This window comes from Atractosteus spatula, chromosome 12 (genome assembly GCF_055471065.1).
Source record: "Atractosteus spatula isolate fAtrSpa1 chromosome 12, fAtrSpa1.hap1, whole genome shotgun sequence".
Classification (NCBI taxonomy): Eukaryota; Metazoa; Chordata; class Actinopteri; order Semionotiformes; family Lepisosteidae; genus Atractosteus; species Atractosteus spatula.
This window is the reverse complement of record NC_142717.1, coordinates 37,502,385-37,530,057: the sequence shown is the minus strand read 5'-3', so window position 1 is coordinate 37,530,057 and position 27,673 is coordinate 37,502,385. Positions and strand designations below refer to the sequence as shown.

Sequence of the window (27,673 nt, the reverse complement as noted above, 5' to 3'; positions counted from 1 at the left end):
GTCAACCTAAGGTTTATTTAAATTGTTTGGAAGGTTTTTTTTTTGTTTTACTCATTCATCAACTAACAACGGCGATTAAAAAACAACAACAACTAAAAGGGAGGAACAAAAACATTTTGCCCACAGTTATTATGGCCCTCCGTGGCTTCACATTACAGCCCAAACACGTGATAATACGGATGTGACCCTTGACCTTTCACACGTGTTAATGATGGAGTAATATGCATCTTTACTTTAAGTTTCGTTAGTAAAAAACGGGAGAGTTAATGTTAATCGCACATCACCTACCAAAATGAAGGTCAAAGTACTAAGCAGAAACCCAGATGATTATATTCGAGAAACAAAGAAGGATATACAGCGAGGTAAGGGCACGTTTTCTGTTTTGTAACTCGCGTTGACTGAAAATGTGTTTTCTTTTCCACCCACAAAACCATGCAAGTCCATGTGTCCACGTTGACATAATAGCGTTATCCATGTCGACTTGCCAAACGTGCAGTAATGCGTGTAGAGTAAATACAGTCGAAAAAAGAAAAAAATACAAATGATAAAATAGTGAGGGAGGTGCAAATCAGAATTACAGTGCTTGTGCAGGGCAGATTACAAACGTCATCGACCGTTAAACAACGTGCAAGTAAGAAATCGTTGAATATTAGTGTAAAAAGTAATTTTTAGTGGTAAATATTCGCGAGAGTATGATAAAGACCACTAGTGCCGTCTGATCTAATGAGGATGATCAGTTCCGAATTTAATAGGCACTTTATGCCAGATTCACAGACTAAAATACAGTAAAAAGGAGCGTTAAGCAGTGTGACACTTAAGCCACCTGAGATGCTGGGACACAGGAGTAAGAAAAACTACGATCATAACAGCGCTTTTCGTTATTTAATTAGCAATCAGCTCAATTTTCAAAACATTGTGCTACTACGAACTTGGTTTATCCCCGATCCACGTTTTTCTAACAGTCTTGACTGAACGGTTTATAGTAATTTCGTCCCGAGTTATAGAACATTTGGCGATTCGTACGAACGTAACAGTCACCGAAAAACCATTTTTCCCCGACACTGTATCCAGGGCAGTACGTGAACAGCGATTTGTACATTTTTAAAAATTTGAGTTACAGTTGCAAGAAAAAGTTTGTGAACCCCTTTGGAATTACCTGCATTTCTGTATTAATTACTCATACAAATGTGGTCTGATCTTCAACTAAGTCACCCTAATGGACAAACGCAAATCTGCTTAGACGAATAACACAAACAATTGGACTTCTTGCCAATATTGAACACATCGTTTAGACATTCACACTCCAGCCTGGAAAAAGTATGTGAACCCTTGTATTTAGGTAGAACCTCCTTTAGCTGCAATAATCTCAACCAAACGTTTCCTGTAGCTGCTGATTAGACTTGCACCATTAGGAATGGTGCAAAATTCCTCCTTACAAAACTGTTTCAGTTCAGTGATATTTCTGGGATTCCTTGCCTGAACAGCTCTCTTCAGGTCAGGCCACAGCATCTCAATTGGGTTGAGGTCTGGACTCGGACTTGGCCGTTCCAGAACACAAATTTTCTTCTGTTTAAGCCATTCGGTTGTTGATTTACTCCTAGGTTTCGGGTCCTTGTCTTGTTGCATCACCCAGCTTCTATTAAGGAACAAGTAATAGGTTTATTCCATGCTGAAAAGAGAAGAAAGAAAACATTTCGGCCTTGGAGCCTTCTTCAGGTGTCCAGGTGTTCTCTTTTCAGCATGGAATAAACCTATTACTTGTTCCTTTGCAGCGTAAGCATGCTGAAGCAGCTACAACTTCTATTAAGCTTCAGGTGACAGACCGCTACACTGATATTCTCCTCTAAAATTTCTTGATACAAGTTTGAATTCATTGTTCCCTCTATGATAAGCTGTTCAACCAAACAGCCCCAAACCATGATACTTCCTCCACCATGCTTCACAGTTGGGATGAGGTTTTGGAGTGCAGTGCAGTGCGCTTTCTGCCAAAGAGCACAATTTGTCTCATCTATCCACAGAATATTGTCGCAGAAGCGTTGTGGAACATCCAGGTGGTCTTTTGCAAACTTGAGACGTGCAGCAATGTTTTTTTGGCGAGCAGTGGTTTCCTCCATGGTGTCCTTCCATTAACACCATTCTTGTTCAGTGTTTTTCTTATAGTGGACACATGAACAGAGGCTTTGGCAAGTTCAGGAGATTTCTGCAGGTCCTTTGCTGTTGCCCTAGGGTTCTTTTTCACCTCCTTCAGCATTGCACGCTGCGCTCTTGCCGTGATCTTTGCTGGATGCCCACTCCTACTGAATTTCCTCCATTTGGAGACAATTTGTCTTACTGTGGATTGATGGACATCCAGGCCTTTAGAAATGCTTTTGTAGCCTTTTCCACTGTTATGCATCTCTACAATTCTTCTTCCAAGGTCCTCTGATATTTCTTTTGATCAGGGCATGGTTCACATGAACAGCTCTTTCTTGAGAAGAGCAGACTCTGTCAGTATCCAACCTTTCTGTGCCTTTTTTTATAGGGCAGGGCACCACCAATCGCATCTCATTGATTGGAACACCTGACTCCAATTAGCTTTTGGAGAAGTCATTAGCCTAGAGGTTCACATACTTTTTTCAACCTAGACCGTGAATGTTTAAATGATGTGTTCAGTACTGACAAGAAGAAGTGCAATTGTTTGTGTGTTATTAGTTTAAGCAGATTGTGTTTGTCTATTATTGTGACTTAGGTTGAAGATCAGACCACATTTGTATGAGTAATTAATGCAAAAATCCAGGTAATTCCAAAGGGTTCAGAGATGTTTTCTTGCAACTGTATATTGGCTTGAAAAAAGTTCACGGACTGCGTAAGACAAGACTGTGGGAAATAATTAAAATATTATTCTGAAACACTCTTATTCACAAAAACTGAAACTTGGCAATTTCAGAATAATCGATTAATTTTGCTTTTGTTTCTGCACACATTACATAATCTTAGTTGTGCTGAATCAATTTCTTTGTAGTAAGTACTCTTTTCGACATCGAGACAGTTCAGTTTATTGTCATATGCACTTGTGCAATGAAATTCTTATTTGCATGTACGCTGCAATACAGAGACATTAAGGAAACACCAAAAACATAAACACAGAAGAGCAGCAGCAGCAGCAACAACGAGTTAAATAACATTCAACTTAAAAAACAAAAAATCAGCGTGAGCCAGTGGTAGGAGTAGAGTTCAGTAATCTGACGGCTTGTGGGAAGAAACTGTCTCTGATTCTGGAAGTTCGTGCCTTTATGCTCCTGTAACGCTTACCAGAAAAATGAGAAACCAGGATGATTAATGATACTTCCAGCCTTCCTGAGACAGTGAGTTGTAAAAATGTCCAAAATAGAGGGGAGCTGTACTCCAATGATGGACAGGGCTGACCTGACCACCCCCTGTAACGCCTTCCGGTCAGACAGCTAGCTGCTGCCAAACCACACTGTAATCCCACATGTGATCACTCTCTCAATAGTGCACCTGTAACATAGACCAAATATTTTCAACTCTCTGAGGAAGTAGACTACTCTCTTGGCCAGTTTTGTTAAGGGTCCTTTTGTAAACTGGCAATACATAGGGCTGTGGGTAAAATCTGATTTAAGTGTCAATTTGTACTCTTTATTTCTGCCATTCTCCTGCAGTGCCAAGGAACTATGACCCATGTCTCCACCCTTTTGAAGTCCCGAGAGAATACAGCCGAGCTCTGAATGCAGTCAAGCTGGAGCGAGTGTTTGCTAAACCTTTCCTGGCTTCCCTGGATGGGCACAGGGATGGGGTGAACTGCATGGCCAAACACCCCCAGAGCCTGTCCTCTCTGCTTTCAGGAGCCTGTGATGGAGAGGTAAGTGCTGAGTGAGACGGGATGTTCATTTGACTAAAGGGAACCCACGAGATCCTTGTGACTTGCTTCAGGCATTGTAAGGGTGGGTGAAAATGTGGACATGTTAAGCTGCAGGCTTTTTGGTTGTCTGTATGTTTTTACACAGTGGACGTCAAAAATAAATATGTAACCAGCAAGTATTCCTACCATTCTCTATTAGTTTGGTTGTATGGTTCTTGAAGGAATGCTATTCAAAAATGCTGTCGGCAGTAATATTAAAGCAGCATTGCAAATACATTACTTATTATATTTTTTGGTTTTGGTGGTTCTTTTCAGCTTCATTTATTGACTTTGCTGTATATGAGCAATATATAGACTTCCTAGTATTAAAACAGTCATCGATTAAAATGCTCCTGAAGTTTTATTTTACAGGTAAATGGTTGAAAGAATATAACAATCTCAGTACGGCTGCTTTAAAATGTGAGCGACCTTTGAAGCGCATCTCATTTTTACAATAAAGGATGGTATTTCGTTGTATTTAACCTTATCAAATTAATCTTGTCTTCAAATATCAATAAAACGAAATCTCCAGTCATACAAGTGAAGATGAACCTCAATATAGCTGGAACTCTTGTGGCTTTATCATGTTCAATTACCTAGACAATAGCAATGGGAGTTTGGCTTAAGGGAGAGATGCATTCACTTCTGGTGATGGTTATAGCGGTAGCATTTTTAATAGGGAGGACCAGAGATCTTGTTCCTCAATATTACCATTCCTACTGGGAAATTCCCACATTTTTTCTGGCCCGCCAAGGAAGATAAGCAAGTCCTTTGTCCTTTGTCAAGAATAAGCCCAAAAGCACTGCGATGAAACCACAGTTCTGCTGCTTGTAGCCATTACTTTTTACTTACTCAGACTTCATGACCACAATTGAGGACAGGGACTTAGAGAGCAAGGTCTGAGAATTCAGCTCCCGCTTCCTCATCATCGACCAACATTGACCCAGCAACATTTGCCAACACCAGCAGTGTGACCTCGCAGTCCCTGTACCTGGAACTGCTCTATTAAACGCAAGACCTCTCCTCTACCAGGAGAAAAGCTCTTCACATTCTTCCTGGAGAGAACAACCATGACATCTCAAACCTCAAACCTGCAGCTTTACACTCGGCAGTGCCAAGCCAAGTGCATGTTGGAGATAAGTCAAGGGAGACGAGAAGGCATCATCACTACAAACAGCTGGATGCCATCCCCAGGTCCCAGGACTGGATACTCTATAACTCGGCTACGCCTTGATATCCTCTCCATGAAAATCATGAACAGGAGTGGTGATGATGCACCCACCTTGAACGAAGTCGACTTATTGCGGACAATGCAGACACAGGTCTCACGAGTCCAAGAGCAGAGGGATTCTCAGGCAGCAGGCAGAAGTGGCAGCACAAACTCCCACAAGACATCCTGAGGAATGTGCTCATGTGTCTTTGCTGGGTCTAAAAAAACAGGGGAATTCTGGACTGGCAAAATCTCAAAAACTCGAAAACGTCTGTGTGAATGCAAGGAGCAGGTCAGTTATGCCACTCCTGGGATGGAATTCAGAAAGGATTTCTGGGTATTAAAATAAAATTCCCATTTCTCTTGTCCAGGTTTTTTTTATTGTAATATATGTGTGTGTATTTTTCTTCAGTCATCTTGTTACAGAATGAGGTAGCATCTTGAAAGTATGGTTGTTTGAGAATTCTTCGTAACACGTGGGCTTTTGCCAAATGTGAATGACAATTAACAAACAATTGCCTTTTCTGTACTTGCATTTTCTATATAGAGAAACAGTAGGTTTTTGGTTTCATCTTAAGATTTGTGTCAACAGGTAAAAATTTGGAACTTGACCAAGCGCGAGTGTGTCCGTACTTTGCAAGCACACGAAGGCTTTGTGAGAGGGATGTGTGTACGGTTCTGCGGTACTTCATTCTTCACAGTAAGTCGGTAAAAAACAATCAAATTACCAGTTATTTTTGCTGCACTCACCTGATTTGGAAAGACCAGTTATATGGGGTTTTTTTATGTCTCGACTCTAAAGGGGCTAAAAACCTGCAGCCGCACACGGGAGAATGAGGAGGTGTAGACCAACTCGTATGAACCACCCAACCACCTTTGCGACACTTATATTTTGAACACGTAGAGTTTTTAAAAAATGTTCTCTAATCACTTGGAACAGACGGCACCCCGATTTCATTGTCGTCATTTCTTTTTGAAGTTTGTGGTATATTGTAACACAAAATCTACAGACTACAGAAAATTAGAAAGGTCTCTTTAGGATGATGAGTGAAGCTGACTTTTGGGTTGTTCTTCTAATGAACTACAGACCGGCGATGACAAGACCATCAAGCAATGGGATATGAACGGACCTGGATATGGGGAAGAAGAGGAGCCTCTTAACACTATTCTTGGCAAGGTATACTCTTTATTCCATGATGCACGTGTTTGAAGTGTCTGCATTATCCTGTATTCTAAAGTATTTTGAGTTTTTGAACATTCATGGCTTAAGGGTACATGATTGCCCTTCAGATACTAAAACTAGTACTGCTCCAATAGTATAGGAGTTACCCAGTATCTTCCCGTCTTTATATCCTCGAGGCAAGAAATACCCAACTCTGTGACTCTCTTAACGGAATGTGCCATACTTTTAAAATGCTTTTAAACATTTATATGCAATAAATGATGCAGGAAAATAAAATGCTCAGCGTTTTCAACATGTAATTTTTCTTCTGAAGAATTAATTGGCCTTAATCTTTGTACTTTTTTCGTACCCATCTGCCATTTGTACTTCTGTACTAATTGTATGAAGCATCGCTTAATTTTTTCATTTTGATTTTCCTGCTCACTAAAACTCTTCCCAGTTTTGAATAATCTTGAAAATATGGAAAAAGCAGGCTCTAAATGCAAAGTACAGTCAATACATCTACATCAATAAAATGTTTGAATCAAACATGGAGTAATCCCCGATTGTTACCCCCCCAAAAAAATGAAGTAATGTATTTACATCCCACAAATGTTTTTTCAGTTCATTTCCTTTACTTTTAGCATTGTTCCTTTGATTTACTGTAAAGATAACAAGCAAAGTATCTTGTCTGGCACATGCCAGAAATGCTATTCTGGCTGTATTGGATAGCCTTTAATTTGACTACATGATGAGCCAGGCTTGCTGTTGCTTTCCCAGTCAGTGTACACGGGAATTGACCATCATTGGAAGGAGGGAACCTTTGCCACGTGTGGCCAACAGGTGGACATCTGGGATGAGCAGAGAACTAGCCCCATCCGCAGTTTCTCCTGGGGTGTGGATAGTATCATCAGTGTCCGCTTCAACCCTGTGGAGGTAAGGACAGGAGTGATGTTAAATCCTTTGTCATTAGACTGAGTGAGTAAGTGGGGAAAAAAATAACAAAACACAGATGGTATAACATAAGAGTAATACCATTTTATTATATTACTTTTTAATATATTCAGAACTCCATGAAACTACTAGTGTGCTATATTGAAGATCACAGCCTCCATGAGCTAATATGTTACTTTGTGAAATACGGCTTGTAATTCTGAAAGCTCTTGAATTGCTTAACTCCAAATTTGGCAGGTAATTGTTCAGATATCAGCACAGATAAAATATGTTGAAATAAGAAACACTTGAAATTTGGTGTTTTTAATCGCCTTCAGTCTTGCTTTGCACATGCAGATCACAGGTTGTATACATAAACTTTATGCAATATGAAGTACATAAACATAAAGGACGTCTAGTTTGTTCTTGATATGTATGCTGAATTGCACCTGTTGGGATATCCAAAGCTCCACTCTAAGCCTCTTGGGCATCAGTTCAGTTGCATAGCTAGTAATGCTGTATAACTATCGAAGAATTCCTGTGTAAAAAGAACTGGATCTGCCTCTGATGCAGTTTTTATTATAATATTACGATTTGTGTGATTTAAAATTCTCTGTCTGCACGAAGCAGTTTGTGATCAAAAGCTCCAGAGGACACATTTATCACTTCTGTGAAGAAAAAATAATTTTAAGAATGTCTATACAGTAAAATAGCTGTAACGGTTTTCTGTCCGATTGTGTTTTGAAGTATATAATGTTCAGTAAAAATAAAATTGTGAATGGTAGAAATGACCACACATTTGTCTTGGTTTATGCATCTTTTATTAATGAAATATGTAAGACCCCTCCTCCTTTTTATTTGAATTTATTAGTTAACATTACTTGTTCTTTGAGTAAAAAGGGGATATTTTTATTCAGAAAACTCCAACTTAATGTTTTTTTTTTGTCTAGGTTAGAATTATGTGCAGGATAATGGATTAATGACCAGCTGAAGACAGTAAAATGTTCTAACAAAGCTCATACCCTATTTTTGCTTTGACACGTAAGGACATAAGAGGACATTTAAGGAGATCCAAACAAGATGAGGCCATTTGGTTTGCAGTTCGTAGTGAATTAATCCAAGGATCACGCGCAGACATTTATTGACAGAATTTTGGGGCATCTTCTCTTAAGTGTTTTACATCTTTAGCATTTATGTTTTACATATTTCTTTTTGCGTTTTTGTGATTCTGGTTTTAATGGCTTCAACATCCTCTTGCAGCCTGAACTTCTTGCGAGCTGTGTTTCTAACCGGAGCATCGTGCTGTACGACATGAGGCAGGCGACTCCGCTGAAGAAGGTGATTGAGAAAGACCTAGAGCCTCTGCTTTTTCATCACTACAAGCAAAGTTGGCAATCTCAGACATGTCTGCGTGTGTCTGTTGGTATTGATACAGTGTGCTGTTACTCTTTAGGTCATTATGAAAATGCGGAGCAATGCTTTGTGTTGGAATCCAATGGAAGCCTTTATGTTTACATGCGCGAATGAAGACTACAAGTGAGTGGATCAATGTGTTATTTTCGATTGGGAATTGTTGCCCTGTTTTGAAAACTTTCTATTGTTTTTTAGCAAGAAAAGAATGCCAACCCCTTATTAGCAGATGTATAAGCAGTACAAGCTAAATCTACATACAAGCTAAATATTTTCGCTCGTATGGCTTAATTTTAACATCTGGCTTTTGTTTAATTAAGTGACTTTGTTCCTAATCGTGCATTCAGATACCAAAAGATATAACAACCTTTATTTTATCTAGTGAATTTAAAACCCTTACCTCAGAGTTTCTGATAGTTAACCAGTGTGTAGTTGATCTGCAGTGCTGCCCAGAGCTATGGCCTCCTGGACTCTCAGAGGGACTAGATAGGATTGCCATCAAAAGGAATGATTTGCTCTGTCTCGGCGTGTGCATGGACTGAAACCATAACTTGCCTTTCCCTCACAGCCTGTACACCTTTGACATGCGACGTCTGGACTCACCCGTCATGGTGCACATGGACCACGTGTCGGCAGTCCTGGATCTTGATTATTCCCCGACCGGGAAGGAGTTTGTCTCCGCCAGTTTTGATAAATCCATCCGCATTTTCCCAGCGGACTCGGGGCACAGCAGGTCGGTCTCTGCCTGCCTTTTCATGGTCTTTTGTCCTCCCCCCTCCCCCCTCCCCCCTTTTCTCTCATGAGCACATTTGATCAAGCAGGACAGGCAGGTACAGGTAGCTGTGTGTCAGTGCCGGTCACTGCTACTAGTGAGCTTTCAGCGTGCAAGGAGGTGGTCACTTTTCAGTGCATCTTCACCGTGAGCTGCTTGAACAGCACGCTGTTCAGCGCAGAGACAGTCACTGCTGTATGGGTTGAAGAACCTTTTTTGAATAACCTGCAGGAAAAAAAACTGAAGTCAGAACAATTTAGTGACTCTGGATAGCCTGGATGTTGTTAGAATTGAAACATTTATGAAGATGTATACTGTGCATCTGTGGATAATATTATGAATTTATCTTTGTGTTAGGGGATTTTTGAGAATTTTAGTGTTTTTTTTGTACTTTCTGTTTGTCCGATACAGAAGCCACTGGTTTCCAGGCCGGGTCTTTTGGAGCATCTGTGTCTCTGTTTTTTGTTTCAGCCAAATTCTTAAAGGCTTACAGGCTTCCTGATTTTACTTTTCTGTTTGGGCCATATATTTTAAATGCTTTCCACTTACAGATTTGTAATGATCTCATCCATGTGCCAATGTCTGAGTGTCAGACTTGCCTTTTGTAAGTGTAGTTCTTCAAATGTAATTGTTGTGCCCTGGCAGAAAGAACAGAATTTCACTCGGGGAGTGTTTCATGCCTTGTCTTCCTCCTGCGTCTGTTCATCATCAATCCATCATCTATTAAGAGCCGCTTAGCCAGAAGTAAGGGCAAAGGTTAAGAAGAGTCCGCTTAATGTCTGGTATGCTGGAGTTATTGGAAACAGTGCCGTTAAACTAGGGCATGTTTGAAACTTGGGACTGAGCGCAGAAATAAGTTTAAACATGCAGATCAATTAAAGCGATCAATTAGCACTGGGATTTTAGAGCTCAGTTGGAGCGAAAATTAGAAGACAGTGGTCCCTCGGGGTCAGGATTGGGGAATCACTGATCTGTGCACTGAAAATCTGCCATCGAGAGCAGGATTTGGACTTTGTCATTGGCAGGCTATTTATTCTTGGTATTGCTTATTAAATTAAAATAGGTCCGGCTTTTTCATAGCTGTATTAAAAACCAGCACCAGTGCAGTTTGTACAGAAGGCCAGAGTTGGCGAACGCAGGAATGGATTGTACTGCTACAGTGACAGTCTTGTATTTGTTTTTCTAAATAGGTATTGTCTTGTTTTGCCAGTATCATAATGTAAATTATAACTGTCAGCAGAATTAACCAGTAAGTCTTTGTTTAAATATTCAGTGTCAGGAATTTGATGTGGTATACTCTCCACTTTGTCATGAAACCCCTTCCTCTGTATTGTTTTCTGAATTTCTTAAATGTTTGATGCTGCCCAATGTTCCCTAATATGCCTAATAGGTATTTCTTAAAACTGACACAAAACTTTTTAAATTAAACCAGTTAAAAGTTTTTGAGAAGTCTTTTCTTGGAAATGCAAATAAAAATCTTATGTGATTATCACATTATTGGCATTCTGAGGTAAAAATCATTGTCTGTATTGCTAATTGGTATACTTGGGTAATATAAAAATATTTTGTCCTGAGACCTCAGGGATGCAAATTTGTTCTCTCATTCAGTCAAACTACACCTAATTTGTTTAAAAGAATGCAGTGATTATTTAGGAGAGGATAGCAAATAGCAGAATAATCTGATAAAAAGGCTTTGAAAGTTTTAATGATGGCAGAAGAACTGTGATATGGATTAGAGATCAGTTCAGTGCTTACGAAGAATTAATTTAGCAATCTTCATGTAGTCCTACAGAAAATAATTGTTTAATGCAAGTGGTATTGATCCACTTGTTCATGGGAACAAGTCCCTTGTGTGGGGTTGTTAAATATTGATTTTGATGCAGTATTAAAATGTGTTTGGTCATGATTTAGCAGAATATTCCACAGTTTGCTGAACTTGGAATAATGTGTTTTATGAGGTCAGTGTAAATTGGGGCCTTGATTAGCAACTTTAAGATAACTAGATGCCAATTAGGATGACTGCTGAGCCCAGAAGAGAAATGATGAGTGAAGGAGACAGGGAGGATTAATATCAGTAGATGAATACTGTGCAATCATGCATTGCTCAAGCAATATTGGTCTGACCAGTTCTTCAGCTGGGTCTACTGTAATGCAGAATGGTGTATGGTGGTATCTTTTTTTGGAATAAAAGAAGGATGTTGATTTCTGCTGTAATATTTACTTTCTATGTAAGAAAAGTGAAGTACTTAGAATGTGATACTGTTCAGGTTAACCTTACACCTGGTAAAATGATCATTTAAGGTTCTTCATGATGTTGATTTTTAGTTTGGTCTTTGCAAAACATTTGTTTCTAGCTTGGATTTCAAACATTTAATCTGGCCTAAACATTTAAAGTAAGCGTGACTTTGAAACCTTGCTTTGAATGTCACGGTTGTGTCCAGTTCTGTCTCGTTGCGCGTTGTTTGACTCATGTAGTAAGTGATTACCTGTTGCTATCTGTGCTCAGCCCTGCTATGGAGTTAACACCTATTTTAGCAAATAAAACTTGCTTCCGACGGGAATTTGAATGTCGAATGCTAGCTAACGCAGTAACAACTGAGGTGCTCCAGGTGGAGGGTACAGCGTATAGTGCATGAGGTTTCGACCTCAGAGTAAGGTTACTTTTTATTTAAGTATGAGGACAAACTGCAGCAAGTCTGTGCAAGAAGCCTTTTAATATGCTATTTAAGCCCCATGTGAAAGCACTCCTGTCTTTGCAACAAGGGCGTGTCTGGACTGAGCTGTTTGTGTCTTCCAGGGAGGTTTACCATACAAAGCGCATGCAGCACGTTATCTGTGTGAAGTGGTCATCGGACAGCAAATACATTCTGAGCGGTTCAGACGAAATGAACATCCGTCTGTGGAAAGCTAATGCTTCAGAAAAACTTGGAGTGGTGAGTATTCAGTATTTCAAACAGTTATTTCATACCTTTTGACTTCCATACTTTAAAGTCAGGTGCCTCATTTTAGTTGATAAAATGATTTTTCGAGCCTGACCTTGCAGACACAGGGTAGTTTTTGGAGAATAAAATAATGGGCTATTCTTGCCTAGTTTAATCTGAAATTGATCTTCTTTATGATGGTTAAAGACATCTGTACATTAGAAGCTTTTGTCTGATCACGTTCAGTGAATCCAAATGCCTTCATCGATCTTCATCCAGTACCAACATCATTAACTTTTGGGACAGGCATTTTGACAAGTCAGAAGTCTTGATATTATCTCTCACAATAATGTCCATTAAAATTCTTGAATGCTCAAGTTCACATTTTTTGTAGTTTTCCTTGGTATACTTTAACATCAGTGCAGCATTAGATATAGATTTATACTACACAGATATATGGGACACCACATAAATATCTGCGTATTGTCAGAGTGATTATTTATATCTTATAATGGTTGATTATATGTATGATTTACAATAAAAAAGCAAACTCACAATTCACAAGGATCACCCTATTCCATAAATCAGGCTCCAGGGATTGATGCTTAATTTAATATGAAAAATAGATGCATCTCGGGCATTGTATTGGCCTGATGGTTAGTGCTACAGTCTCTCTGCTCTTTGGTACTGGGTTAGGTTCTGGCCTGGAGTGTGGAGTTTGGTCACTTGGTATTCATGTGGGTTTCTCAGGTTCCTCTCACCTTCCAAAGACATGCTGAAAAGGCCCACGTTGTCGCTGTGTGTGTGCGCTGTCCCAGCACACTCGGCCATTGTTTGCATTGTGACGACAGTGTAGATTTAGCACATGAAACCATTCAGGGCAAAGTGACTGAAGCCTCAGCTGCCACCCCCCCCCTTCCCCACAGCAATTTTATCTCTTCCAAATGTCAGCACTACTTGGCGATGGTGATTTTCTGTCTAGATAAAAGGAGTAATGCAGTAAGTACATTACTGCAAATCTGGAGGGTTTTTTTAACACTTAACTTTACAGTGATTTCACAATGAAAAAGGCTAGTCCTGATGACAAAGGGTTTTAATCCGGAAATCTGATTGTAGTTAGTGTTTTTGATACTTGCATGGAGCCGGCAGTTTTTAAACTTACATTGTGTGTGCTCACAATGAGTGTACCAGCTGCCACAGAGAGCTGCCCATTGGAGCCCTGTTGCTTTCCTTGTGAAGAAGCACTGTCCTCATGGTTATCCACATGTGTCAGGCTGCTTCCTGCCCTGCGTTCCCCAGTGTGGGCTTATTTATGGGCAGTGTGTCTGAATGCCTACACGACTTCTATGGAAAAGAATGCTGATGTGCCAGAAACTCCAGCAAAATACTGTGATTGATCGCAGCAGGTATCACTTTGATGGGATACCTGTTAAAAATGTTTCTGTTAAAAATCTTACAGTGATTTCTACTTTTAAGTATTAGCAACAGCCTGGTGCTTCAAAAAGAGAATCTGTAACTGCGGTACTAATAGAGGTGAAACCGCATGAGTAGATGTTGCGTGACTATATCACACTCGGTGAACGGGTGACATTCTAGAGGGAACATCCTTAAGTCTGGTGCTTTTCAACCTCATGCTTCACAGATGTGCAGTAATTCAGACAGATGTCCACCAGGGGAGCACTTGAGTAAGATCAGTGCAAATTTCCTGTGACCTCAGGAATGAGGACCTCAAATAGTCTACTATGGAGATTTTGCTTTTTTTTTCCAGGAGTGAATAGCCTTAAATTAGGCCCACAACCAGAAAAGTCTGGTTTTGGATGACAGTGTTGTGATATAGAGATTGTATTGTCTTGCTTTGTTGGTGTCTTCACTCTGTTTCATGCGCTCCCCAGCTCACATTTTTACAAGATCATAACTGGAGAATACTCTACGAGCAATAGAATTAACAGAATTGAAAAGGCATTTTTTAACCTTCCTGTTATTTTGCATTAAAAAGAAGTAGTCATGGAATGAAGATTGGAGTTGGCTCTTATGTTTGTCGTTAATGCAGAGAGTATACAAGTTGTCTGCAACCTCTTCAGCCCAAAAGGTGGAAGGGAAGTTCATGAAATATTGTAACCATGGAAAGGTTTATTTAAATACTTCAAATTGTACTTCAGCCTAATCTAAACTGTAAGCATTGCTGCTGGACTCTGAAATGCTTTTTATTCTCCTAATTTAACTCAATATTGGGTGAGGGCCCAATTTTTGGCATGTGTTTTACTGTAAGTATATAGGACGAGATTTATTTGCAGGCCTTGCACTTAAAGAGATCAGCTGAGGGCTGCACCAATCAGCAGTTTTAATTGTCCAATCACTTAAAGCAGACCCTGTGAAATAATGACGCATTAAAAATCAAATTGTTCTGCATTTAGTGAGGGGTATTTAATTAAACAAGAAATGCTGAATCAATTCTCTTGTCTGTTCTCGATAACTAACTGTGTGGTTGGATCAAGACGGTGGTTATGCGTGAGTCTTGTGGAGTGGCCACTTGAAATCAATGAAAACCCAGTGTCATTAACACCCTGGTGATGGAAATCCATGCCACAGATTGCTCTGGGACTTTTACAGACAGGAATTTGTTTTTAGGCCTGAAACACAGGGGACGTTATAACGATGGCCATATTTATGGTTCTGAATAGCTATCAAACATGGCAGAGCTCTTTTGTCATATTTACATGGTGACAATTTCATGACCTTTGCTACCATATTAACATTACGTGGAAGAATATTATTTTTGTTATGTACGCAATTTTATTTTACTTTTTCTCCAGAATTTTAGGCGTTTTAGTTATCTTACCTTTCATTTAATTATCTTTTTAAAGAATTTGAAGAGGTGGACTTTGTGAGGTTTTGGCGCAAGACAGGAAACTTGTGCTGCCCCTGGTTTCCACCCATGAGAATTCAGAGGTGTGCGTCACATCTGAAGCCATTAGTCACATTTCATTGCTGTTAGAATATGCCTTTAATTAGTAGTTTTATGACATAGAAAAGAGCACTACGTAGACACAGTGTTTCATTTAAGCAAAAGAGAATTTAAAATGCATTCCAAAAATGGGTATTGTGACATTATCTATTTAGAACAGGGAATTGTTGAGACCTCTGTAAGTAGTGGAGTAACGTTATTAAGACTTTGCCAGGATATTCTGTAGTTATGACACCTGAAGAAGGCTCCACAGCCGAAAAGTTGTTTCTGTTCTTCTCTTTTCAGCATGGAATAAACCTTTACTTGTTCCTATGCTGTAGATTATCATTTGTAACTGCCTCAGCAGTATCTTCAGGAATAAGGACAAAATTTGGTTTGGTAAAAATGTCATTTTAAAACTTTTTAAATTTTGTATTCAGCTTCTTTGTGGACTTTGAAGATTAGTCCTTCAATATTATTTTTATAAAAAAAACAGTTTGTTCAGCTATTGGAAAATACCAGTGCGCTTAAAAGCTGAATTGACTTCAGTTCTCCTCCCCACTGATAGCTGGTGTGTGGGGAGCGTACTGGCACACTTTGGCTGCCATTGCATCATCCAGATTGGGGCTATATACTGGTGGTGGTGGAGGGGAGTCCCCATTACCTGTAAAGCACTTCGAGTGGAGTGTCCAGAAAAAAAACACTATATCAGTGTATTCTTAATAGTATTTAAAACTTTATACATTGTTCCCAATCTATGAATAATACAAATTCAACTGTTTCATCAGTTTAATCAGCCTAGTTCAGTCCAGTGTCCTAAAACTAGTAGCTGATTATAGAAATGTTTCTGGTTCTAGAAACCCTTTTAAAATTGTTTTCCTCTGTGATGCTAGTTTTTTTTTTAAATTAATATGTACAAATACAGAATATGATTTTTATAGTAGTTCAGGTGGGTAGCTGCGTCAGCATGCGTAGGCTGCAAAGGAACAAGTAATAGGTGTATTCCATGCTGAAAAGAGAAGAGAGAAAACGCAACGTTTTGGCTGTGGAGCCTTCTTCGGGTGTGATTTTTATGTTCAATTTGTTTATTGTTTTTTCAGGGAAAAGAAAGAATATTACATGGTAGTTTTTTATTTTAGCATTTGGATTTGGATCTCCACTTATTCGGTGAAACAAACATCCTGCTTCAGAGGAAGATTTTTCAGTGCTGGAACGTCTGCATACACCAGTGTCCCAGGATCCTCCTTGTCTTTCTTTTACCGGCCTAAAAAGCTGAAAAGAATTTCATAAATTACTTTTAACAAGCTCTTGTTTTGTCTAGGGAAGCAGTGTGGTTGGGCGTACTCAGCAGCAATTTGCTTTTCTTAAATTGAATTTAAGAAAATCATTGCCTTTAATTAAAATAAAAGCCCTTTAAGGGGGAGTACTTCAGCAGCCTCTTGCAGTGTAAGGCAGGGAGGCCTAGCGATTTATTAGATCAGGAGGAGCTATCAAAGTGATCTTACTAAAGTGAGCCTGACTGCAAGAAAAGAGGTTTTATTTATTGACATTAATGGATGTGAAATCTGTTCATTGTTGAGGTGTAGAAGCAAAAGCAATCATTTAATTAGAGGGAAATGATAACTCCTTTTTCATTTTGACAGTTCACAATTTCGTGCACGGTGTGGTTTCTTAATATTATATTGCTCTTCATATTGTCCGTTCATTTGCTTGTTTGTTTTTCTAAGACTGCTTTAAAGTTCCACGTCACGTTGAAATTTAAATATTTTCTTACAGAATGTTGCATAGAATAATTCCTTACACTTTTATAGTGCTTTTCAGGACACTCCACTCAAAGCACTTTACAGGTAATGGGGACCCCTCCACCACCACCAGTGTGTAGCCCCACCCCGATGATGCGACAGCAGCCATAGTGCCCCAGTATGCTCACCACACACCAGCTATCAGTGAGGAGGAGAACAGAGTGATGAAGCCAATTCAGAGATGGGTATTATTATGAGACCATAACTGGTAAAGGCCAGGGGGAAATTTGGCCAGGGCACCAGGGGTAACACCCTTACTCTTTTCGAGAAACACACTGCGATTTTTAACAACCAAAGAGACTCAGGACCTCGGTTTTATGTCTCATCAGAAGGACAGTGCCTTTATACAGAATAGTGTCTCATTTGCTATACTGGGGCATTAGGACCCTCGCAGACTGCAGAGTGAGCGCCCCCTGTTGGTCCCACTAACACCTCTGCCAGCAGCAACCTTAGTTTTCCCTGAAGGTCTTCCATTGGTCTTCCACAATTTTGTGCTGGTTTGAATGTTTTACTCAACATTCAAATGTAAGTAGCTTCTTTTGGACCTAGCCTGATTTAAACAAGAAATGGAAATGGTAAGGGTCACAATCTTTTAAACGGGTGATATTTTTCACTACAGCTTTCCCTCCCTCTTGGATTTTAAATAGCGATGATGAGGATTTTTATTTCCTCAGTTGCAAAGGATGTTAATGAACCACGTATGTCTGGAAAATAACGTGATTGTATGAAATCACTTTGCTTGTTCAGTGAAGTTTTATCTCGCTTTTGGTCTTGCCGGAGTAGTTTGATATGGGGTAGGTAGATTCTTTAAAAATCCAATGTGGTTTTGAAAAGTAACTTTAAAAAGTTTAAATTATTTTCGGAAGGTTCAAAAAATAAATGCAGTTGTTGCAGTACCTTAGAAATTAATAGTTATCTGATCAAACTTAAGGCATAATCCAAGGCATAAGGGATAAAATCATTTATCCTATGAGAGACATTTTAGGTCAGGAGTAGTAAGCAGGTCTAGTTGTAATGTGTCCGTATTGTGTAAGGTGGCAGTAGTACGTTTAAGTGGAGAAACGTGTGGCCAGTATGATCTCTGCAGTAAGCAAAAACTGTATACAGTACATGACACTTCTGTTTTGAACCTGAAAATCAACAATAATTTAATCTTAGTGAAGACAGTCCTTCTTTACTTTTTGCAGTACTCAAAGTTCCTGATGTTTTTGTTTTGAAAGTTTAGAAATGTTGCTGTGGAGATTGAATGTACTTCTGTATTTGGAAAAAATCAATGTTATCCTCATCAGCACACATTTATGTATAACTTTCGGAGTAAGTCAATGCTGAAATCACGCCTTAATCAATATGGTAAATAGCGTATCAGAAGTACACATCTAAAATATTTCTTGCTCAAATGAACAATTTAGAACACAGGCCACTAGTGCTGGAATGGTGTTATTCCATTTGCAGCTTCAGTATCCTCAGATACAATGTTTGGGTTTTGCACCATCCTAAACCATATAATGCAAATTTGCATCATGCATCATACTAATGTAAGCTCTCAAGGGGGACCTCTATTAAAAATCATTAACTTCAACATGTTAAAATTTATGATACAATTATGATATGATATTTTCTTTTCCTGTTGTGTTTTTTTAGCTGTAGAAATCAAATAATTGTATCTATGTGTACTATGTGTATCCTGAGAAGCACTACACTAATATAATAATGACAAAATGAAACTACAGCTACAGTAACCAGTAGATATTGGAATCTTGCTGTTGAGATGTTTGTTCATCAAAGGCACTGAGGAGCGTCGCGTGAACACTATAGTCCAGTCATTTGTGGCTTGAGCCTGGACTAATCCATGGGATTGAGTATACACAGGATTCTACAGGCAGCAGTACACTGCCAGAGCACCTCTGAGGCTGGGAGGGTTTGAGTCTGGGTGTTTTCTGTGTGCTGCTCAGCAGTAATCTCTTATCAGGCTTGACAAAAAGCCAGTGATAGCTCTATAACTGCTCTTTCCAATGCTAGGTCTGCTGTATGTGCTGTGGAGCTTACAAAGTCAGATAAATAGACAAATTAGCAGTCACAGTACTGTACAGATTTCTGAGGATACTTGTGTTCCATGTGTACAAATACATGGATTGTAGTGGTATGTCATGTTGGCTGACAATGGGCGATTCCAAATTTAGGAGTATAAAAGTTGTTTCAAAGCATAACAGTAGATTTCTCCTACACATGTATAGAGGCAGGATTTTACAGTACAGTTACAGATCAGTTTAAAAGAACAAGGAACCAAACTTGCTACTCCTGCCGGTCAGAGGCATTCATCTTTTGACATGCTGCAAGTGCATGACAGGAGAGTTACCAACAATTGGAATAGTGGCATATCCCTCACTGACATCACTGCAAGTGTGCCAGCACCAGGTAAGTCATAAGAGTCAACGTTGATCTGGAAAGCTAGAAGACCCTGGTTGACAAAACTTACCCTAACTTTGTGTAACTCTGTCAGTTGTGCACTGCTGTTTGGACAGTCCTGGTAACAGCTGATCTGTGACTTAGTAGAATACAGTTGTGAGAGGAATAGTGGGTGGGGGGTTAACAGCACTGTTGTAATTGGAAAATTCCAGCAGCAGTCAAATTCAGAAGTGGGGGTTCTTGTGGCAAACAGATGGAGAGACAAATTATTGGGAACTCCTCCGAAATTTTGGTGGGATAAAAATGTTTTTACAGCGATTTGCGTCATGGTCAAAGATGTGCACCTCACCGGGGAAAATAAGCGGTAATGGTTTTTGTGTCCTGCTTTGATTCAGCTTGCTCCTCGGGAAAAAGCCGCGCTGAACTACAACCAGAAGCTGAAGGAGAAGTTCCAGCACCACCCCAAGATCCAGCGCATTGCTCGTCACCGTCACCTGCCCAAAACCATCTTCAGCCAAATCAAGGAGCTGCGGATCATGAGGAACGCTCAACGCAGAAAGTAAGTGTTATAGCTTTCTTAATTAACTTCCCATCATCATCATTTCAGGCACAGTTACAAATCCTCCTCTCTAGGCCAGCAAATCAGAATGTCAGAATCCATCTTAAGGTTTAATGTTGTCTACTGTTTGCGTCAGAGCTGCGCTGGCTTCAAAGCAAGCATACATGTGCATATGAAAGAGGAAAAAATCAACACTGATTAAAAGCCTGCTCAGATAATTTGATTCTGTTTTCAAACTATTTTTTTGAATTAACGATTTTCTGCAAGAATGGAATCCTGTGGGACAAATGGAAAGCACAGCTGCAGGAGGCGATAACTCTAGCTGCTCTGAGGTGTTTTTTCATACAGAGTTTGCAAATCTGATACTCTGGGCTTACTAGAACATGCAGGGGGAGAGGTGACATTGAAGATTACCTTTAAACAGATTTACTACAATAATTAAATGATTAATCTACAGCACTTAATTACAAGTTACCCCGTAAGCTACTGTATACAAATTCTTCACAAAACCTGTGAAACTCTGTGCCCTGGTTTTCTCAAGTTCAAAGCCACCCTCCCTCGTTCCCTCAGATATGAACGGGATTAAAATTGGATCCAGAATCGGTTTTGATGTAGTCTGTACAGCAGTTCACAAAACAGTGTCCATTGAGTTGTGAGAAGAAAATGGTGGTCAGATGGCCATCTTGGTTTGTACAGAGACACTAGTGCACCAAATATGAATAGCTGATTAAGTTCATTCTTTCAGTCATGCTAAGTTGGTTGGCCAACAACTATTTGTAAAAAAGATGTTAGTTATAAGATGCATATTGACTGAAAGAAAATGAACCCCTTTTTTGCACATTCATCTAATTGGCCCTAGAATTTTACCTAGAAAGTTTGGTGTTAATTGTCAGCAGTTTTTGAGCAGGAGTATTCTACATCAGGGGCCACATTTCTCAAAATGATTTATGACCCTGATGCGGATGTATGAGTTATTGCAGCTTTTCAGTTGCTTTGGTTGTTAATGAAATCTGAATTTTGGTCGGTGCATTGGTTCATAAGAAGAGGATTTTGAGAAAGCTTCTTTGAACATGCAGGCCGGACCTCCATGCTGGTTGACGCCGGCCACAAATGTCATAGATTTAAAGACTTATCTGTCCCAATATGAAGATCGTCTGCTGCTCGGTCTTCAACCGGTCTCAAACCCTCCAAAAAGACCTTACAATCACCACAGGCTTCCACTGCATGAAAGCCTTATGAAAAAGAAAACAGAAGGAGAAGGTGGGTGGAAGCTATCCAGCCATGTTGTTCAGCTGATTCCCTGGCTTCTTCCAATAAAGAGCTGGGTGATCCACATCCATGTTTAAAAAAGACTTCTCCCCCCATCATTGCAATCCCATATCCCTTTGGGTTGACTTGAGCAGAGAAACAGTTCGTATAACCTTCACCGCATTACAACCAATGTAGTGGAGAAACTATACTGTAAAAAAGGCGCCGTCCTTCGAATGAGATATAAAATCAAGGTCCTGACTCTCCATGGTCGATAAAAATCTCAGGATGTTTCTTGAAAAGATTAGGGGTGTTAACCCTGGTGTCCTGGCCTAATTTCTCCAATGGCCTTTACCAGTCATGGCCTCTTAATAATAATCCCTGTCTATGAATTGACTTCATCACTCTGTTCTTCTCCGCACTGATAGCTGATGTATGGTGAGCGTACTGGCTCAGTTTAACTGGTGGGGCTGCACATTGTTGGTTGTGGAAGGGAGTCCCCATTACCTGTAAAGCGCTTGGAGTGGAGTGTCCAGAAAAGTGCTATATAATTGTAAGGAATTATTATTAATTATTATTAGAAAAGAGGAAACCATTCAGCCAGTCTATCACCTTTTGTGGTTATTATGTGATTGGTCCATACCACCACGAAAGTGTTGTCTGGGCCAGCTGTGATTTAGTAACTCAGCTATCAGCATGCTAACCTTGATTGCCCTCCATGCATACAGATCATTTTCATGCAGATGGTGACTTTCTGATGCACAGGTTATTTTTTTTTCCTGCTGAAGCCATCAGTGTCTGAAAATTATCCCATGGATGTACCACACAGGGGCACTGATCTGGAAATTCTGGTCCACCTACTGATCCACCAGCACTACTTACAGCAGAAATCTCATTTTCTCTGGAGCTCTCCCATCCCTGACGCAGTCTTGCTTAGCTTCTGACTGTAAGAATAAACTGTAAAAAATGGGAACACAATTAAGAAATATCAGAAGCTAAACATCCTGCGTGATTATTAATGTATTACAAATTATGCAAAACAAAGTTATTAAGAATTATTTAATATGCATGGTGCAGTAAACCTGCTGCCACTTAAAAAAAAAAAAAGACTGAAGTCGTTCCTTTCAGTATTGGCCGCATTTGATATTTTCAACCCTGGCAAGTTATTTTCAAACCTTATTGTAAACAAGAAAGTTTATTTCCTATTGATGTGTTACAAATACTGGGCTTCCTTATGATAACCTGGAACCACTTTAAATCCAGTGCCACTTCAATAGACATTACAGGCGTCTTTAGATATTTGCAGATGGCTAGTTTTGTGTGTTATGTGAGCATGTGCGAATGCTGTGTGGGTGTAGCATCCGGAGATCCTCCTGTGCGTGAATTGTACTAAGAGTGGCTTGCTTTTGCAGTGCAGCTATGACAGCTGTGCTGAAGTGGCCATGCTTCATGATGACTTAGAGTAGGGTCACCCTGAGACGCCATCAGGAGTCCGAGCCACCCAGGAGTGCAGGATGTAAATGGAATGAGTGCGCCGAGTGCCAAGTTGAATACAAAAGAGCTGTTTAGCAGTTAAGAGTTACATTGTAAATTGACTCTACACTGGCTTTCCTCCCATTTTGTGAGCATAAATGGGGCTAAATACGGAGCTCCCTTACAAAGCGTTCGTTTGGATCAAGTGGTGGCACATCTCCGTTTCCACTCTGCGAGTGCTGTGGCTGTGTTTCGCTGGCTCCTAGAGAAGCCTACCCAAGCTGAGGGAAGTGGGACTGCTCTGTCCTTTCACAATGGGGAAGCACACCTCCACCTCTTGTCTTTTTATGGGGGCGCACACCTGATCATTATCATATTGCAGTTAAACGTTTTCCAAAAATAGCAGCAGACGAATTGTTTTCGGTAGCTGTGCTTGCATAATCCAATGCAGCTTTCCTGTCTCCCCTGCAAACTGTAGTTAACTAAACTAGTTTCGGGTTCCACTGTGCCTCATGCAGCAAACTCAGGCAAGCACTGGACAGGAAGTCATGCTTCTCTGTAAAATGTATTTCATGGGAAGATGTGTATTTCTCAAATGACGCAGCAAGCTGTAATCATATAAACCCTGTTAAATAAATGGGTTTTCATTCTTCTTTGCCTTTTTTGACAAATGAGCCTCTATGTTTTTATTACTTTTGTCGCCAGCAGCTATATCACCCTGCAGCTCACAACTGGCAACCCAGGTGTGACCCTGGCCAGTACCTGGATGGGAGACCTCCTGGGAAAGCTAAGGTTGCTCCTTGAAGAGGTGTTAGTGGGGCCAGCAGGGGGCGCGCGCTCTGCTGTCTGCGTGGGTCCTAATACCCCAGTATGGTGAACGGGACACTATACTGTAAAATGGCACTGTCCTTCGGATGAGACATAAAACCAAGGTCCTGACTTTTCCTGGTTGTTAAAAGTCTCAGTGTGTTTCTCAAAAAAGAGTAGGGGTGTTGCCCTGGTGTCCTGGCCAAATCTCCCATTGGCCTTTACCAATCATAGCCTCCTAATAATCCCCATCTCTGAACTGGCTTCATCACTCTGTTCTCCTCCCCACTGATAGCTGGTGTGTGAGGAGCGTACTGGAGCACTTTGGCTGCTGTCGCATCATCCTGGTGGGAGCTGCACATTTGTGGTGGTGGAGGGGAGTCTGCATTACCTGTAAAGCACTTTGAGTGTAATGTACATAAAATGCTATATAAGTGTAAGGAATTATTTGTAGTTATTTTTTAACATATACAGATGTCTGCTATGTTTACCAGTGGGGCTGGCTGAATTTGAGCTTCCTTACAGAGGTGTGGTGAAGATGTTGCTTACGATTCAAAAGAGCTCAGATGAACGCTGTGTTCTTGATATTTTTTAGTAATCGGGACAGTTTTGTTTTTCAGCCAGTAAGTACAATATGTTATTTTTTTGGCCTAGATCATGAATGCTAAACACGTTATTTTGATTGTCAGCATTTTATTACTGCAGCATCAATATTAGTACACTATTTTGCTGCTTTAGTGCTGTGTACAGAAAATAACGGGTAGTGCAGGAATGCATTAAGGTGATAAGCTAACTTTGAATGTAGTTCAATATTACAACAATATTGAATGTTGTGAATGTAGTAATATGCAATGTTAGCATATCTCAGTATTGATTAAAAGATGAAGTGTAATTTATGCTGGGTGACCCTGCACCCTTCTCACCCCGTTTAGTTGTCTTGATCTTTAGAACAAATGGAATTCAGCTCACTTTTGTTTTTTTGTTTTTTGGGGGGGTGTTGTACAGAAAACTTACACAGGCATCACATTACTAAATCATGAGTTTACCCCTCTCTTGATCAGTAAAGGAGACAAGGACAGTCCAGAGCATACTGTATATATAGGGTCAACCAATGTTTTAGTACAGCTTATTCTTTTCACATAGTGCCAGAGAACAAATAATTCACATGTCTCCAACTATACCAGCTGCTCGGGTATATTCTCAACAAAATCTTTAGAATTTGGGGTTTCTGATTATTTATTTTACCTATTAATTTATGTGCTCAGCCATTTTCTGATTTCCTGCATTTTCATAACCCCCTATTTGTAACAATATGGAACATCAACAACTGTACAAAACATACAAGCACACCCCTGGACATTAAAATTCAACATAAAGAGAACCCAAGGACAAAAGTTGGAGTTTTTGTTTTCTACGCTGAAAGAAGGGACCCAAATTGGTAGGGAGTTCCTGAAAGTGGGGACAACAGATGTAAAGAAACAACCACCAGGATCTATATAGTCTTCAAGATCTTGGAAGATTTTAAGTTGCCAGTAGGGGGTTGGTATGTCAGCAGAAGACTTTAGAAGCAGCCCTATATTTGACAGTGGAATATGGCCCATTGGGCAGTAATGTGATCGTGATAATTGCTTTTGGACAGGATTCTGCCAGCGTATGTGCCAGCTGTAGACCATGGGTTGCACATGCTGTAACACCAATGAAGAGCAAGTTGCTGTATCCCTGATAATAGGAAACAAAAGCATAGCAAAAAATCTCTCCATCGGATAAAGAAAGATATGGTTGAGGGTCTGTCAGTACTTAGAGGTGGTAAATGGATGCTTTTACTGCACAACGGATGGAGTAAAAAAACGAGTCTGCAAAAAACACCAAGAGTTTTCATGTATGTTTTTCCTATAAAAGCATCCCTGTATCACCATGGTCCTTCTGATCTTTCACCAGTTGCACACTGGAAACGTGCAGATGGGTGTCACCTACAAGCTCAGACTTGCCAGAGATGAAGAGTCTGTTTTTCCCAGTTTCTTCTAACAGTGAGCACATTGATTGAGGAACAGTACTTCTGTAGAGCACTATCCCATTGAATACAACCTTAACACATTTGTTTTATAAAGAATAGTGTTCTCTGTCATCACTGAGCTCTTTGGCTCTTTAAAGGAACGGCTGGATAAGATCCTCACATCATTTAGCTACTGTCTTACGATGAGAGCATTGTGAACCAGCTTTCTTGCATTGCCTATGTTACAAGATTGGCTCTGTGGTTCATTTAGAACAAGTATCTTGGAAATGGCAACCTGTTTGACTGTTCTGTAGATACAAGTTGCTCTCGTCATCAGTTGTCACTTGTTTTCTTTCTAGGCTAATGAATGTTCGCAAGCACAGCAAGTCTGGTTCTGTGCCTGTGATGACGGAGAGGAAGAAACACATGGTGGCTGTCGTGGAATAGTTGAGGACAACCAGCGATGGGACTAAAATCTACCATTCCTACCAAGGACCCAATGAATCCCAGCTCATTTTCTTCTTTACAGAAGCTGAAAAACAAGATATTCCATTGCTGCACAATGTAGACTTTTTTTAAATTCACAGTTCTGTTTAGTACCTTTAAAATAAATTAATCTGTCTCCCATGTCTTCAGTATTTATTTTTAAAACCTACTTTGTTTTTAAGAATAGAAGAAAAAGTACAAATGAGAAGAGGCCTGTTATCTTAACTAATTTTCAGTCCAAACATGCTAATTCTTCCATGAATACAGACTAGCTCTAATCTAATAATAAATCTTTAATAAGGAACGTTATCAAAACCTTTGGTTTACTTACTGTTGTAAATCTGTTCTGTGCTTCAGGCAGAATATCTTTAAACTATTGCCATCACCTCTTCACTGATTCCATATCTATCCTGTCCTGTTCTGCTCCTCTTAAACTCTGTTGCCTTTCTTCTAAATCTGCTTTCCCAAAATTGTACATTTGATTTCGAGTAAAGTCTTGAGGTTCAAAGTATATTTCAAAGCACACTGTGTTATGTTCGCGGTTGTTTAATGGTTCTCTCTTCTATGTTTTTCCACTCTCTTGATTGCTTGAGAAGACCGTCATTCCCTTTTGCAGGTAACTGCAATCTTAACCATATTAACCATTTCAGTTTTTGCTGTTGACATTCCTATTGATTTTTCCCAGTCTATGTGAGAAAAGTTAAAGTCTCCCATTATAACCACTTCTTCCTTTGCATACACTTAATTGTGTATCATTGAATTAGAATTAATATGTGTATATGATGGTCTTTAGCATACTCCTGACACTGTAGCTTCTGGATGTTTTTTTTTATAAGTATGACCCACATAGTTTCTTAGACCCTTGATGTCTATAGGCTACACTTGTGAGCCTGTATAGTTTTTGGCAATGTAGTCCCACACCTCTTCCTGTTCCATCTTTCAGGCCTCTCCTGAGCACTCCCAAACCACTAATGTTGTATTTATCTCTATCATTCTCCATTAGTCAAGTCTCTTTTATTACTAAGTTATATTATAATAGCCTGCTAAAGTAGTAGCTTCTATATTATGCATTTATAAGATATTAGCAATTAATTACCTGGTCTAAGGTTCTCTTTGACTTTATCCTTAATGCTTCTACCTTTTAGTTTTTCATTGGCTTCTACTCCATTCCTATTCTAGTTTATATGTTTTTAGTATTTCTCTGTGATTGGTTGTGTCAGGACTAGTGGTGGCCGTCTTTATTTAGATGACCAGCAGATGTGTACTGGGCAATGACTGGAAGCCATCAAGTATGTAATTCCCCAGTCTTCAGGTTTGGTAAATTCAACTAATCGCAAAGGACACAAGTTCATTCAGTGCCACCAGTAAAGCACGTAACCCTCACCCAAACTTTACCATTAGCGAAACTATCAGGATTTACCAACTTTATCACCTGCCTTAACTTTTTAGTTTTTCCCTGAAGCTTTTGACCAGACTAGATGTACCAGACCTTATCTGGACCCAGAGGAAGAACGACACTAATATCTTTGAAGTGGTGAAAAGGGAATTAAAAATACAACAGTCGTGTTTAATTATGTCTGGCTGGTGTACAGTAATGTATTCAGCTATCAAATCATAATCTCGGCAAGTGTCATAGAGTGACAACTCTT

At 39.7% G+C, this 27,673-nt stretch overlaps 1 protein-coding gene across 1 annotated transcript; it reads left to right on the top strand.

Annotated features, from left to right (window-relative positions):
- Positions 1 to 184: 184 nt before the first annotated feature.
- On the top strand, positions 185 to 26,165 carry dcaf13 (ddb1 and cul4 associated factor 13). The gene is made up of 11 exons (XM_088928987.1): positions 185 to 362; positions 3,660 to 3,859; positions 5,701 to 5,808; positions 6,196 to 6,285; positions 7,051 to 7,206; positions 8,464 to 8,541; positions 8,657 to 8,739; positions 9,182 to 9,346; positions 12,183 to 12,318; positions 19,854 to 20,017; positions 25,898 to 26,165. Exons 1-11 carry the CDS (start codon positions 293 to 295, stop codon positions 25,983 to 25,985), a joined length of 1,338 nt encoding a protein of 445 aa, XP_088785113.1. The 5' UTR covers positions 185 to 292; the 3' UTR covers positions 25,986 to 26,165.
- Positions 26,166 to 27,673: the final 1,508 nt, after the last annotated feature.

What these genes read in the sequence shown, in the direction of transcription:
- dcaf13 (XM_088928987.1), top strand. Translation starts at nt 293, where the DNA reads ATGAAGGTCAAAGTACTAAGCAGAAACCCAGATGATTATATTCGAGAA. An exon ending in TTAACACTATTCTTGGCAAG is followed by an intron (nt 6,286 to 7,050) that starts GTATACTCTTTA and finishes TTGCTTTCCCAG; the next exon opens with TCAGTGTACACGGGAATTGA. An exon ending in GCGGACTCGGGGCACAGCAG is followed by an intron (nt 9,347 to 12,182) that starts GTCGGTCTCTGC and finishes TGTGTCTTCCAG; the next exon opens with GGAGGTTTACCATACAAAGC.